This window comes from Cydia pomonella, chromosome 21 (genome assembly GCF_033807575.1).
Source record: "Cydia pomonella isolate Wapato2018A chromosome 21, ilCydPomo1, whole genome shotgun sequence".
Lineage (NCBI taxonomy): Eukaryota > Metazoa > Arthropoda > Insecta > Lepidoptera > Tortricidae > Cydia > Cydia pomonella.
In genome coordinates, this window is record NC_084723.1 from 13944533 (window position 1) to 13960001 (window position 15469).

At 38.2% G+C, this 15469-nt stretch overlaps 1 protein-coding gene across 1 annotated transcript; it reads right to left on the reverse strand.

Annotated features, from left to right (window-relative positions):
- Positions 1–1449: 1449 nt before the first annotated feature.
- On the reverse strand, positions 1450–9904 carry LOC133529791 (facilitated trehalose transporter Tret1-like). The gene is made up of 9 exons (XM_061867601.1): positions 9675–9904; positions 9238–9399; positions 8451–8653; positions 7741–7927; positions 7361–7482; positions 4691–4867; positions 3648–3740; positions 3052–3278; positions 1450–2088 (listed from the first exon to the last, which is right to left on the reverse strand). The coding sequence occupies exons 1-9, from the start codon at positions 9718–9720 to the stop codon at positions 1935–1937; spliced, it is 1371 nt and encodes a 456-aa protein (XP_061723585.1). The 5' UTR covers positions 9721–9904; the 3' UTR covers positions 1450–1934.
- Positions 9905–15469: the final 5565 nt, after the last annotated feature.

Below are 15469 nucleotides of genomic sequence, written 5' to 3' on the forward strand. Positions count from 1 at the left end.
GGATAGTCGTGGTTGTACCTCCCCAGGCAAGGATGCAGTAATTAATTATCGACTGTCCAAGAGCCGTATAAATAGTTTTTAATAGGGGGAAATCAGCTGATTCTCTTAGCAACTTCATAGTGTATATCAGCTTTCGGACCCTACCCGCCAGTGCCTCCACATGCGGCCTGAAGTTTAATTTCTCGTCTATCACAATTCCGAGGTACTTTATTGTGTTCGATCTTGTCATGTGGTCACACACACAAGTTTGGGCTGAAAAAACAGTGCAGCCACGGTTGTGGACTGTAAGTTTCATCTGTAGTCCTGGTGAAGAAGCCGCTGTCTTATGGAAACAAAGGAATTTCGTTTTGGTTGTATTTAAAGTTAAAAGATTCTGCTTTAACCAACCTGACATTAGAGACATACCATGCTGGACAAGGCTATAGACGTTTTCCCAAGAGCAACCGTGAAAGACGATAGCGGTGTCATCGGCATAACACAGCAGTTCAGCATTTTTTAAAGGGATACGTGTAATGTCATTGATATACAATAGAAAAAGGGTAGGACCCAAAATGCTGCCCTGTGGTACGCCAAATGAAACCGCTCTCAGGTCACTAAAGTGTTCCCCAACTTGGACACACTGCCTTCTTTCAGTCAAGTAACTAGTAAACCATTTTAGTGTATTCCCTCGAAACCCGTACGCCTCTAGTTTTCTCAAAAGGATGGGGACAGAAACCGTGTCGAAGGCTTTCGCTAAGTCTAGAAAGACTCCGACACAGGCCCGACCCTCGTCCAAATGTGAAGAGACAATGTTTGTGAGAAGAGTAACGGCATTTTCGGTCGATTTTCCCTTTCTGAAGCCAAACTGACGATCTGCTAGAAGACAATTGGATTCAAGGTATGTAACTATCCTTTTATTCACAATTCGCTCTAGAAGTTTTGAGTAACATCCCAGTAGTGATATAGGCCGATAGTTGCAGGGTTCATTTTTGGCATTTCCTTTGTGAATCGGTACTATTGCCGATATTTTCCAAGCCGTGGGAAATATACCACTTTCTATGCTTTGGTTAAAAATCACTGCAAGGGGTTCAGCAATAGCCGAAGCAATGGCTTTCAAAATTTTATTGTTAATATTGTCAAGGCCTGGAGAACTATCTGGGTCTAATTTTTGGATTAGGCTGAGAACCTCTCTTTTATCTGTAGGGGAGATGAATATATGTACTGTAAAACGTACGATACACGTGCGAATAAGTAATGGGGTTGGCCGGTCGAAGTATTAAACAGATGGCGCCATCATAGCTTGCTCTGTCAATCCCTAGAATTGTGTCAAATTCTTGTTTTTTTTTTGGAATTTTGTGACCTGCATTCCAGTACTTTAAGCCAAATCTCATAGAACAAAACTAGAGACAGGGGCAAGCTATGATGGCGCCATCTATGCAAACCTTTGACAGTTGCCAACCCCATTCGTAATATCTTGTTTTAGTTTGTGAATTTCCTATGTTCCGCACTTTTATCGTAAAATTCTCAAACATGCTAGGATATGGTCGCTTATTGTTCGTAAATTGAAAACACAAATTTAAAAGCACAGCGGTAGGAAATGGGATTTAACAGAAATATTTTACTCCTAGGCATAATCGGATGAAAACCCAATTTCCCGCTACGTTAACTTCTTAAATTCTGAATTTGCATATAAATTAAAGACCAAGGAAAAATTGCATTCAGCCAACTGACTCTTGCTAAGAATGAGCAAGTTTTGGGAAATAAATACATGGTTATTTTCCCCAGTCTACAATATCTATGGTGTACAATATTTATTTAATATCATACAGAGGGAGCCATACGAAATCGAGCGCTCGAAATTCAAAAATCGGCCCCCAGGACCGAAAAAAGTGGCGCTGTCTTGTGTCGGAGGCGGAGGCCAAGTCTTTTGGGTCACTCAGCCAACGGAGTAAGTATTATCCAGCCAACATCTCCCTGATTTCAGCCAAGCTCTTGCCCTTCGTCTCCGGCACGAAGAAAACCGTGAAAAAAAAGGCGAGCACGCAGCAGGCACAGAAGAAGAAGAACGCCACGTACATTCCTAGTGCTTGCGACACCGGTCCGAAATACCTGGAATTGTTAAAAACTTGCTATAACCAAAGAGAATTTGAAATAGAGGTGGATTGTCAAAGAAAATTTTGAAGCCACAGTAAATTTACTGCCATTTTTAGACACATGATTAAAACTTTTAGAACACTATTTGACATTGATCCTTATTCTTTCACTGATACGTGTTAAATAACAAAAAGTGACGCCATCTTACCGGGCATAGGCCAAAGGTTGTGGCGCCATCGCTGGAACCGATGCCGCCTTACCTTTGGCCTTTGATCTTTTAGATGGCGCCACTTTTTAATATTTAATAAATTTAACACAGTGAAAGAATATCCGACCCAACAACCGATCATATAGACCGCCAGCCAGTAACATATTTCCATGACCAATCGCCTCCCGGGCGAAAACTCGTATAGTGGTTTATGGCTGTATGATGAACCTTCGTGGAGGTCAGCTCCGTTGGTGTGTTGAAAAATGGCAGCCACCGAAACACGTAAAAAATTTTGTCATCGTCTCCCGTTTGATACTTTGTCAGCTGATAGTTCAGAATGTTCAGATGCTATTGTTAATTTAAAAACTCGTCAGCCGGTTATATATATAGCGGTAAGAACGTCAGCTGGTCGCATGAATATGTAAAAAATAAGCACTACCTTCTTATGATAGCAATAACAAATCATGAAACTTTTCATGTAGCATTTCATCAGGTGAAACGCCTTAAATGGATTACGCAGTTTACACACTATACGCATATTTCGCGGACATAAAGTGTTAAGGCGCGTATTTTTTATATGTTTATCTTACAGCTGACGGTCTATCCACCGCGGTACAACCGGCTGACTGTTTTTATATATTTAAAATAGCATCTAAACTATCATCAGGCGATGACTAACGATATATGCTCCTGGCCCGCGGTCTAATTATATTCTTTGTTATAGGGTGGTAATTTTTGCCGTATAATATTCATATAAACGTACTACTTACTTAGTAACCAAGAAGGACAAAAACCAGCAGAAAGCCGTCGTCATGGGCGCAGCAGCAGCCTTCACTTCTATAGGGAACAGCTCGCTCGTGACGGCCCACGGCAGGGGTCCGAGACCAGCCCCGTAGGTCACCATGAACACCACCAGGGACAGGAGGGGGAGGAAGGCTATGGAGGCTGCTATTGGGCTGTTCAGGTGGTCCAGGAGGAAGAATATACCTAGGAGGGCCTGGAGAAAACATGGAAAATTGTATATATACGTGAGTTTATATACGATGAAAATTGTCTAAAGACAAGGCGACGAAATCAGGGTGTGTATACAAGATGCCAATCGTTCACGGCTCCGTAGCATCGCGTAGTTATCTCTCTCTATCACTCTTCCATATTAGTGCGACAGAGATAGTTGCGTTTTTTTCGCTACGGAGCTATAACGACTGGCATCTTGCGTTTACGCACCCAGGTGACCATTTCCTCATAAAAACGTAGTCCCCATTTTTCTCTCTGGATACATTTATATTAGATCGTGGGAATCAGAGATGTTTAGGGTTAGGTACCATAAACATAGCGGCTTAAAGAACAATAGAATGATGGTACTAACCGAAGTGACGGCGGAGCCGCAGGTGGAAACCATGAGCAGCAACCGCCGCCCCAGGCGGTCGACGACGAACGGCGTCGTCCAGGATCCAGCCGCCTGGACCAACAAAGAGTGAGTTCAAAGGGCTAGCAAAGATGACAATCGTTGGTAGAAGGGCCAACGATGACAATCGTCAGTAGAAAACGCCAATCGAAAGGTCAGTGCCTAGCCAAGGTGATAATCGCTTGAACTACGATAACCAAACGCTTTATGTCTCTAGTCGCTTTGTGTCAGACAGTGAACGGAAATAAACCTTCCCGATTAGTGCGACAGTGACAGTTGCTTTTCGTTCGCTACGGAGCGTATACGATTGGCATGTTGGCTACGCACGTTCCACGTCCACTTGACGACAAATCCCAAGATTTGGCGTAGGCACTAGTTTTACAAAAACTACTGCCATCTGACCTTCCAACCCAGAGAATAAACTAGGCCTTGTTGGGATTAGTCCGGTTTCCTCACGATCTTTTCCTTCACCGAAAAGCGACTGGTAAATATCAAATGATATTTCGTACATAAGTTCCGAAAAACTCATTGGTAAGAGCCGGGGTTTGAATCCGCGACCTCCGGATTGCAATTCGCAAGTTCTTACCGCTAGGCCACCAGCGCTCTCGCTGTATTAAGCGAAGTTAAAGAGTTTTAAATTAAAGGGAAATTGATAATTCATTTTTACACACGACATTATGGAGCTGGGTGGTCCCAGGACCCCAAAAAAATTAATCAGCAAACTAAGTTTCAACTGGCGTTGAAACTCTAGGTCCATTGGGGTCCCAGCGCACAAGTTTTTTGGAGATATCGCGAAACGTCTGGTTGACGTAACTGGCGACCAAAGAGCTGGCGGCTTCCTCGCACAAGGTATGAGTATTGCGATACAACGAGGAAATGCCGCCAGCATCCTTGGTACAATGCCTCGAGGGCCTATTTTAGATATAAGCTAGTTATAGTAATCATCTGTATATATCCATTTTGTATATTGTTATCATACACTCAAAATATAAAATTAAAGTTACCTGCACAATACCGACGATGATGGTAGCAACGGAAGAATTCAGATTAGCTCCAGAAGATTCAAATATGTTGGTCATGTAGAACAGCACTGCGTTGATGCCACAAAACTGTTGGAAGAACATCAGGGCGCAGGAGATGTAGCACGCCTTGAAGTTACTGCCTCGGAACACATCCCGAATCTGAAAGGAATAATCGAGAATTTTAGAACAGATATCTTTTAATAGGGTTGTTTCCAATTTTTGGAAACGCTTGTATTACGTTCTATATTAACTATAAGTTGCCCTAAAATTCAACTTTTATACTAAAAACGGCTATAAATGTGTTAAATTAACAAAATATATTTTGACAGATGCTTTCGCGCCCAAAACGCTCTTTGAAAATTGTGTGACGTCACAGTTACGGTTTGACACATAACTTCATACACACGTAGAAGATACGAACTGTCAACTGACATTTGTCATTTGTTGTTTATCGCCTAACTGTCAACAGTCAACAGAACACAGTGTCAATCCGAGAGTTGTGACGTCATCAGAATCTTCAATGACGTTTCGAGTTTGGTCACGTGACGTGTGCCAAAAGATATTTTAAATTCAATATTTACAAAAATATGGTCATTACAGGTCCCCTAAAAGGAGTTTAACATGTTCTTATAATCCAAAAGAATTTATTGGGATACAATTCTGCCCTAAGATTTTGTAGATGGAAACAATCCCTATTGGTGTTCTGCCTTTTCGCCGAAGTTTTATTGACCGCATTTCACTTGCTAACAAACTTATTGCAGATGATTTACTTTGGCAACCACCATTGGCAAACTTTAATTATGACAACGTTTTACTTGGTGGAATTATTGTTAAGTAGATTATTATTATGACATACAATATTTGGAATACATTTCTTTCGCCAAATCATTCATTTAGCTAAAAAAATACGATATCGTCTATAGTCATCTGACAGAGACAAGATAGGTGGGACGACGAGCGAAGCGAGGAGGAGCGTGTTAAGTGAACTGCGACCAGTGCGACCTAATAGCCAGCAACGACTTTTTTAGCATCGAATGATATTAGATAACAAAAATTTTTTTTTATGCATTGTACTACACTTAAATATACATTATACTATCTAAAATATTGCGTTTAAAAAGTATGTTTTTAAGTTGTTTTGCTAACTGTTAGGTTGGGAAATAATACGAATCATTATGTAGAGTTGCTACTTGATCATTCGGCGAAATGAAATTATGTGAAAAAAAGCGGCCAAGTGCGAGTCGGACTCGCCCATGAAGGGTTCCGTACCATTTATGACGTAATAAAAAAAACTACTTACTAGATCTCGTTCAAACCAATTTTCGGTGAAAGTTTGCATGGTAATGTATATCATATATTTTTTTTAGATTTTTCATTCTGTTATTTTAGAAGTTACAGGGGGGACACACATTTTTTCACTTTGGAAGTGTCTCTCGCGCAAACTATTCAGTTTGGAAAAAAATGATATTAGGAACCTAAATATCATTTTTGAAGACCTATCCATAGATACCCCACACGTATGGGTTTGATGAAAAAAAAATTTTATTTTTATTTTATGAAATATCAAAAAAAAACTACTTACTAGATCTCGTTCAAACCGATTTTCGGTGGAAGTTTGCATGGTAATGTATATCATATATTTTTTTTAGATTTTTCATTCTGTTATTTTAGAAGTTACAGGGGGGGGGGACACAAATTTTTTCATTTTGGAAGTGTCTCTCGCGCAAACTATTCAGTTTAGAAAAAAATTATATTAGAAACCTAAATATCATTTTTGAAGACCTATCCATAGATACCCCACACGTATGGGTTTGATGAAAAAAGATTTTTTGAGTTTTAGTTCTAAGTATGCGGAACCCCCAAAATTTATTGTTTTTTTTTTTTCTATTTTTGTGTAAAAATCCTAATGCGGTTCATAGAATACATCTACTTACCAAGTTTGAACAGTATAGCCCTTATAGTTTCGGAAAAAAGTGGCGGTGACATAATCGGACAGACAGACGGACATGACGAATCTATAAGGGTTCCGTTTTTTGCCATTTGGCTACGGAACCCTAAAAATGGTTGGGAAATGACATTCGGCAAAATAATTTTCGGCAATGATTTAGAGAACCCTGTTATGCAGCTACTTAATAGATACCTACTTAGTACTTATTATTTAGCACTAAAATACTTTTACAGTACATATGGGGCTACTTTATAGCACTAGTGCGAGAAGTAGCATATTATGTTACTGTGTCGAACATTTAAAGGGCCATATGTACTGTAAAACGTTGTACGATACATGTGCGAATAGGTAATTCGCAACTCGTGTCGATTTAAAACACTCCCTTCGGTCGTGTTTTAATTTATCGCCACTCGTTTCGAATTTCCTATTTTTCGCACTTGTATCGTAATGTACTATTTACTACACGATCGTAAAGGCTCTCTATATTGATTCAAAACTGATAGGTAGTTGCATGTTATTTGGCGAAGTAATAATTTGATGTAAATTTTGAGTTGTTTCCTCATGTTAGCTGATGGAATTAATTGACTATGATTTAGAATGAATTTTAGTGATTTTGTTAGCATAGATACTGGGTTTTTAGACCTTCGGCCATTCATACATTACAATAATAAAATAATTTTATAATTTAAATTTGTAGGACTCACTGTAGCGGTTTTGGCCATGGAAGCGGCGATGTCTGTAGCCATGACATCGATTTCGGCCTCCACACCTTCGCGGGACTGGCCACGGATCGTCATCAAACACGAGACAGCGGACTCTCGGTCATCTACAGAAAAAAAGTTTTTGGCAAAAAAAGACGATATTTAAATGTATGTTAGTCTGTAAGGTATGGGTTTATGGGCTTGTGTTAACTGAAAATAAATGTTTTTTTACTTGAACTTGATCAAATACATGTGATTTCCGACAGCTTGACTGATTATAAGCGTTTTGGTAAGAAAACTGATGTATGGAGTGAGCACTCTATGCTCATTTCTCTATGGTTTAGCTGAAAAATATTTTTTAAAGCGGGCCGAAGTTTACTTACTCTTAGTGAGATGATAAATCGGTGTCTCAGGCATGAAGAACATTAGAATATCGAATACAGCGAGGATGACTATAGCCACGTAGGCAATAGCGCTGTAAGATATGTAGGGACCGATGACGTAGACCAGCAGGAAACCCATCGTGATGAACACTTGGAGGAAGGAGCCCAGCGCGCCGCGGCTGCTCACCTGAAACACAAGTGGTCGACTTGGAAAAATAATACATAATAGTAGATTTTTAACCAAGGGATGAAAGACACCCATGTCTTTCGAAGTAGTTTAGACCTCAGACCTCCTCAATAGACCGAAACTGAAACTTCACCCGAGTTAAACACTCTACTTTTCATTTCGAATAAGGAAAGTAAAATACATATGCATTAACAAAAACACTAAGTATAAACTTCAGTAGTATTTCTTGAGGGTACTTTCAATTCACAATGTAGGTAAAAATATCGTTATTTATGGAACTGGGAGTTAAATATCACAATGGAAATTGTACAACAAATCCATTTTAAACCAAAATTTGAATTGCTTATCGGGAAGAAGAGGAAAAAACGTACTTAGAAAGTATAGTGCTCTAGAGCAGACACGTATTACATATTTTCTGCACATTTTTTAGAACAATAACGATATATTTATATTTGCCACCGACGTATATAAATAGGTAAGTAAAAAGAGCTGAGTATTGTTTAGGAATCATCTCTATACACACCGTGGCTATCTCAGCACAGTACATGGGCGACACGGTGAACAGCATGCCGGCCCCGACGCCCCACATGAAACGGCCAGCGTAGAGGAGCCCCACGGAGGTAGCGGCCACAATCAATATGTAGCCGATAAAAAGAGGGGTTGAGGATATAATGAGCGTCCATTTCCGACCGAGGCGGGCGGCTAGCGGGCCGGCGATGAATGGCCCTGGAATATTGACGTCAGTATTGACAACATGAAAATAGTCTTTTGTACAGCAGCCCAACAGGTACATAATACGTAAGGGGATCTTAAAATTCAAGAGCCGAAGTTACAAAACGAGACGAATCCGAGTTTTGTAAAAATACGCCCGAAAATGTTAAAACTTAACTATATACCGTTGCACACAATATTTTTTCTAAGAAACAGCTGTCTTTTAACACACTCAAACACCTTAAATGTTAAACCAGAGTAAATCAACTGTCAATTTTATTTAGATATTATGTTCATGTTCACAATGTTTGGTGATGAGGCAAGGCCATTAAACACAGATTTAGCTCTTAAGGTAACCTTGTATTGTGACACCAATCACCTAGAACGATGTACCAGTATCCTCGCTCCCGAGTATCGCTCCCGAGTCCCGGTTACAGTATTGTATTGAAACCTACTCACCAGGTAAGAATAGCCCCCAGATTCAAGATGGAGCCGATCAAAGACTCCTGGTCTACGGTGATGGGTGCTGCGACGGGCGAGTCCGTCAGGTTCCCGTCCTTCAGCTTGACGGTGACGGGAGATATTCTCCTAATACTCACCAAGTATCGCCCCCAGATTCAAGATGGAGCCGATCCAAGACTCCTGGTCCACGGTGATAGGTGCTGCGAGGGGCGAGTCCGTCAGGTTCCCGTTCTTCAGCTTGACGGTGACGGGAGACGTCCAGCCCATGGAGTACCCCGTCATCACGATGCCTATGTTCGCTGTTAACAATTCGTATGTTGACTAGGTTTTTTATTAGGGTTCCGTGGCCAAAATGGCAAAAACGGAATCCAGTTTAGTCATCTCCGTCTGTCCATTCCAGACGTAATTCATTTTATACTCGTATCTAAGATTTAGCATGTTCCGACTCAAAATTATTTACAGTCATAGGTCATAGTCATATGTAAGTGCGTATATCAAGTTGTCAAATCGACCATCAGCCGGCGGTCTGCCACTTCACGGGTTATTTATCGATGTCCTTAATGCTTTTACGTACCGATAGCTCCAATAATGTATTGTCGCCACACTTGTCCGGTCCCCATTTTACGTTGATAATAAATGAAAACGAAATATTTTTCTTTACTTAAGGAATAATCGTATATTAACCGCTTCGAGTGAGATTCGAACTAGCTTTCTCTATTGGAACTTTTTTAGAAGTTACTTAGAACAAAAAATCTTTTTTTTTATAAACTAAACTAAATACACTACTTTTACTGCCTAATACTACGAGAGTACTGAAACCGATGAAGTAATTTTTACGTCAATTCTACGACGTTAGGTGATTAGTAATAATTTCTACCTATTTCTGTAAGTGTAAATATGTTATTGTTTCATACATTACAGTGGTTTATTGCTTGTCCATTAATGAATTACACGATAATTGTCCATTTTACCTGACTACAAATACCTATAATTTCAATTCATCGTACCTAATCATCACCATCAGACCAAGAACTTTTCGTGGCAAAAGTAAGATATATTTGAAGTCGGTTAAAAATGAGAAATATTTGTGTAATAATAGGTATCAGTATGTACAAATCGTGTGTGTATGTACACCATTTCCGATAGTTCCGCTTACTTCAATACCCATGGTTCAATTTATGTATTTTTATTTGTTTGAAAGATGGTGGACTCGCTTTGTGTGGTAGGGCACAGCACAGCGGATATCATTCCAGATCTAGAGCGGAGCCCAACTGGGGAAGTACCTCCACCTTACAGAAAACCGCAGCCAAATAACACTAGACCCTACTCATAGTGTTGTGTTCCTGCCGGTGAGTAAGGTTGCCAGACGTCAACGAGGGGGGGAATGCTAGGGTCGGCAACGCGCATGTGACTCCTCTGGAGTTGCGGGCGTACATAGGCTACGGAGACTGCTTACCGACGTAGTATTAAAAAAAAAAGATGGTCCCATAATATTTTTGATTGATTCTGATCTGTTGATTGAATCCACGAGGAATTGATGGAACTCCTCAATTTTTAAAGTCGCATGTATGGTGATTTGACTGTATTTTTAAGCAACTCAATCATTTCTTCTCGAAAACTACCAATTTGACGTCGTGTAACTGTAACCTTGCCAGGAGTTTGACTCTACATATTCGCTGACGTGTTCGTAACTTACTTTCTATATATCTCGCTCGCACTAATAGGATGCCAGTACGAGCGAGATGCATAGAAAGTAAGTTACGCTAGCGAATATGTCAGTGACAAACTCGTGGTAAGGCTACTTGCTGATTATGAAGAACACGGGCGATAAGTGGAACTTCCTATATTTTTAATTCATGCATCACGCGTCACTCATAACTTCATAAGCTCTGAACAATGCCTTAAAAGTAAAAATGGAAAAATAAAAACCTTTCGCAAAAAAAAGTAAACCGACTTGAAAAAGGAAAAAATAAATTAAGTACATGATTGGCATGAAACAAACCTAACCTAACCTAGCTATAGGATAACCTTACGAAAATCCTGAAAGTTAATGGTTTCCGAATTATGACTAATGATAATCTGACACAAAAATTCAAAATTCAAAAATTTATTCTGCAATTAGGCCTCTTTTACAAGTCAATACAACATTTATAGTAACATCATATAGTGACATGAAAATTACATAACAACATTTATAAATACAACAGCCAATACCTTGGTAAACATTACATTATAATAATCTAAAAATAAATAATTACTATCATTACATTATGACTTTCAATAATTATGTCAAACAAAGGGATCCGTATTTTCATAAACACAGTATGTACAAAACACGGTACATTTTATTTAACTTGTATGAAAATAAACAAACAACTATTATAAATATGTAAATAAAACCATTAAAATAACTCTTCAATTATTTTAATGCTTTGAGTTACAATCAACTAGCTCTAGCGTTTTTCCTTATTCCTGCTTGTCGTACAAAAGTACACTTAACGCCAATAATATTAAAGTTCATTTTGAATATTATTGTAAAAGTTATCCTTGATTGAGTAAATACTTTCATGCGTAAAGTTAGATGGTTCGAAAAGTTGGGTTAAGATTAACGTGCTTTTGTATCGGGGATATTAACTTTATCTATTGGGACCGTTCGAAGTGCGTGGTGGGGGTAAGTAAAGCGATCCCAGCGCATAAGGTGGTAAAAATTTGAACTAACTGCGGGTAGCGTCTTTAACATTTCGTACAAGTTATATGGCTCGAAATGAACCTTTAAATTACCATTACTCGTGACATATTCATTTAAATTGTATGGTGTAAGGGACCATTGTAATCTGTATGAAATGCTTAATATAACTAACGTACTTAATTTAATAATTATTGATACTGTATCCGTATAAACAGCTTTGCAAATGCCATATACTATGTGATCTTTTTCTAGAAGTTAAGAATGGGTGTAGTAAGTTATCCTTAAAAGATAGACATTCAACATCGCGGACTTTTTTGGAGACCCATGAAAGAGAGACAACCCCACCATACATTGTGTTGTTATAGCTCAAACGGATTAGGCAGCGTTTTCGATTAAAGCTCCTAGCCAGCGTGATTTTTTCCGACAACATCGTTATATTTCAACCAATTTACACAAAACCTTAACAAGTTATATACCTAAGCCTTCCTCAAGAATCACTCTATTGATAGATGAAAGTCGTATGAAAATCCGTTCAGTAGTTTTTAGTTTTGGAGTAGTTTTATAAGATGTAGTGAATTGACGTTTTCCTCTAGACTTGCGGACGCTAGGTTGTGTGACAGTCGTGCACATAGCGAATTTGTCGAAGGATCTAGATATTTATGTTTTTAAATGCTCATTGCCTTGTGTAAGGTGTCATTAGTGTATCAATGCTTCTAAATAGCCCCATAAAGTTTATTTTTTTCAGTCATGCAGAAATCTTTATGGGGCTGTATCTCCTAAACCGTGCGTCGTAGCGTAAAAATAATCAAATTTTCGTTCCCTTTTCATTGACCCGAAAGTAATAATAACAATCATCATCATCATCATCGTCATCCTATTTTTTTTTAATTATTTCATTGCAAGTTTGAGAAAAGCACTATACAAATCTCGGCGAGAAACGGGGTTACCGGCCGCGTATCACTATCCGACCTCGCTACGCTCGGCCGTCTATATCTACTTGGCCTGCAACCCTTCGTTTCCCGTCCTCTATAGTAATGTACTATTAGTCGTTACCTTTTATCTATTTTTGAATTTGTTTACTCTATATTATTTTATGTCTTCTTCCTTCTTGTCTGTTACCTTTCGTGATTATTCTCACTTGATGGTCTCATCGGAAGATCAGCGCTGGAAGCCACCAGCAACATGCTGAGATGAGGCCATTTCGTGGCACTTTATACTTCCTTTGTTTTTGTTATATCATGTAATTTAATGTGTCTTGTTTGTGTTTACGAATAAAAATTATTCTATTCTATTCTAAATAACATGTTGCAGGTGATATATGCTATGGAGTGTGATCTGTAACTTTAATGTATTTGAGCCCGGTCCATGTTGTTCATTTAATTGCGAATATAAGTTGTTTAACTTTAGTGTACATTTATAAAAAGTGTTCTTACTTAGTGCTCATATCTATTTTATCCTTTTTTTAATTGTAACTTTGATATATTCCATATTGTAAATGTTGTATCACATGTGCTTTTGTATTTAGTTACTGTGTAATTATCAGTGATCGTAACTTTTCCAGCAACTTTGGTGCAGCATAATAAATATTAGGAATATTATTCAATTTGTTCCTATTGAGTTGATCAGTTAAGGTTAATATTACAGTTATTAACTCTAATCATCTATTCGAGCTAGAGTAGCGAATACAGAGCTGTTAACGAACAATGCTGCACCAAAATTGCTTGAAAAGTTACGATCACTGGTAATTATATATCCAGTTTTATGCGAGTTCCTATAATTTGCTCTGTATTATGATATAAAAATCTTAATGTATCTTTTATAGCTGTTGGAACTCCTTGTATGAATAAATTTGTAATTTGTTGTTTGTAATTTGGTTGCTTACTGTATTACTACTTATTGTATTTTTTTTTTCTCCTCTGAAGACTAGTACCTAAATAGATTTTAAGTATGGCTCATGATTTCATTTTATTTATGCTGTTAGTATGTATGTTAACATTATGTACTTAATAATGAACCTCCAGGTCTATGATTCTTAAGTATGTTAAGTACTCTACATTGTACTTCAAATTCATTTGTATATGTGACTGTTTGTGTTCTAAAAAAAAAAAAAAAAAGTAACTAAATAATAATATCTTATCAACCGTTTCAGTTAAACGGTGACTTATAACTTATAAGGATGGTTCGCAATGAAATTGAAGAGTTGTGGCACGAAAACTGCACTCGCGAGCAAGCGGAGATGATCCTACTAGGAAAACCGGTGGGCACATTCCTGCTACGACCACGAAGGTCAAACTGGACAAACTGGGACGACCAACACGTTGTGTTATCAATAACGACTTGGGACAAGATACACCATTGTTTGATCAATAAAACTGATGATGGCTACAGTATTGGACCACAGGTTTTTGTGTAAGTTTCTTATTAGAGTTAGACCAAGATAACTTTGCAGTGCATTAATTTTACTACTACTCAAAAAATATTTATGGAAATGTTTCTTAGCTGTCACCAGAGTTGATAACAGGTAAGTGGAATGAAACATGTTGAGAGGGAAGAATAGCTTTGCGATCCTAGCGAAATAACGGTACTTTTTGTATGAAATTCATTTCGGGAGCGATAGACATCAAAATCAAAGTGATTTCTTAAGATTTAGTGAATAACGTTTATTCACTAAATCTTAAGAAATCACTTTGATTTTGAATAACGTTTATTCACTAAATCTTAAGAAATCACTTTGATTTTGATGTCGATCGCTTTAGCATATAATATATATGATCGACGTATTGGTATGATGGAAAGGGACAAACGATTATTAGCGGCATCGTAACTTTAGTACACGTTTATGAATAAGGGGGTAAGTTTATAGGTTTCGCCTTAAAAAAATGTTTGTATTAAAATTTTGAAAAAACGGAAAATCTATAACCTAGTTTTTCGTTATGTCGATAATATAATAAAAATCATACAAAAAGACAAAATGTTTTTCCACTTCTAAATATTTTCCATTCTCCATGATTTTTTAGTATGTTATCGACACAATAAAAAACTAGTAACCTATAGGTCTCTTTTTAGGGTTCCGTACCCAAAGGGTAAAAACGGGACCCTATTACTAAGACTCCGCTGTCCGTCCGTCCGTCTGTCACCAGGCTGTATCTCATGAACCGTGATAGCTAGACAGTTGAAATTTTCACAGATGATGTATTTCGGTTGCCGCTATAACAACAAATACTAAAAAGTAAAAAGTGGGAGAGTCCCATTCGCACTGGTCCGGTTTTTTTTTTCAAAATTTGAAATAGATTTTTGAAGCGTCACCTATGTCTACAGTATGAGGTTCTTCAAAAAAGGAGTGTACAGATTTTTAAAGGGTCGGCAACGCGCATGTAACACATCTGGAGTTGCAGGCGTCCATAGGCTACGGTGACTGCTTACCATCAGGCGGGCCGTATGCTTGCTTGCCACCGTCGTGGTATAAAAATCCCTAGAATATATTATGCTGAAACGATGACATTAAAATCAAAGTGATTTGTTAAGATTTAGTTAGTGGAAATCGTTTTCTCCCGAAACGAATTTCATAGAAAAAGTACCGTTATAAGTGCGTTCGACACTGTAAATCATCAGCTACTTATGGAAGTAATCTATCAAACAGACATTGACGGAAAAGACGCTAGAATTCTTAAAAATTTGTA

Excerpts from the sequence above, each read along its gene's own strand:
- LOC133529791 (XM_061867601.1), bottom strand. The coding sequence starts at position 9,720 with ATGGGGACCGGACAAGTGTGGCGACAATACATTATTGGAGCTATCG. Across the intron at positions 7,928-8,450 it reads ACTGTGCTGAGATAGCCACG|GTGAGCAGCCGCGGCGCGCT; the intron begins GTGTGTATAGAG and ends CTTGTGTTTCAG. Across the intron at positions 3,279-3,647 it reads GCGGCTCCGCCGTCACTTCG|GCCCTCCTAGGTATATTCTT; the intron begins GTTAGTACCATC and ends TGTTTTCTCCAG.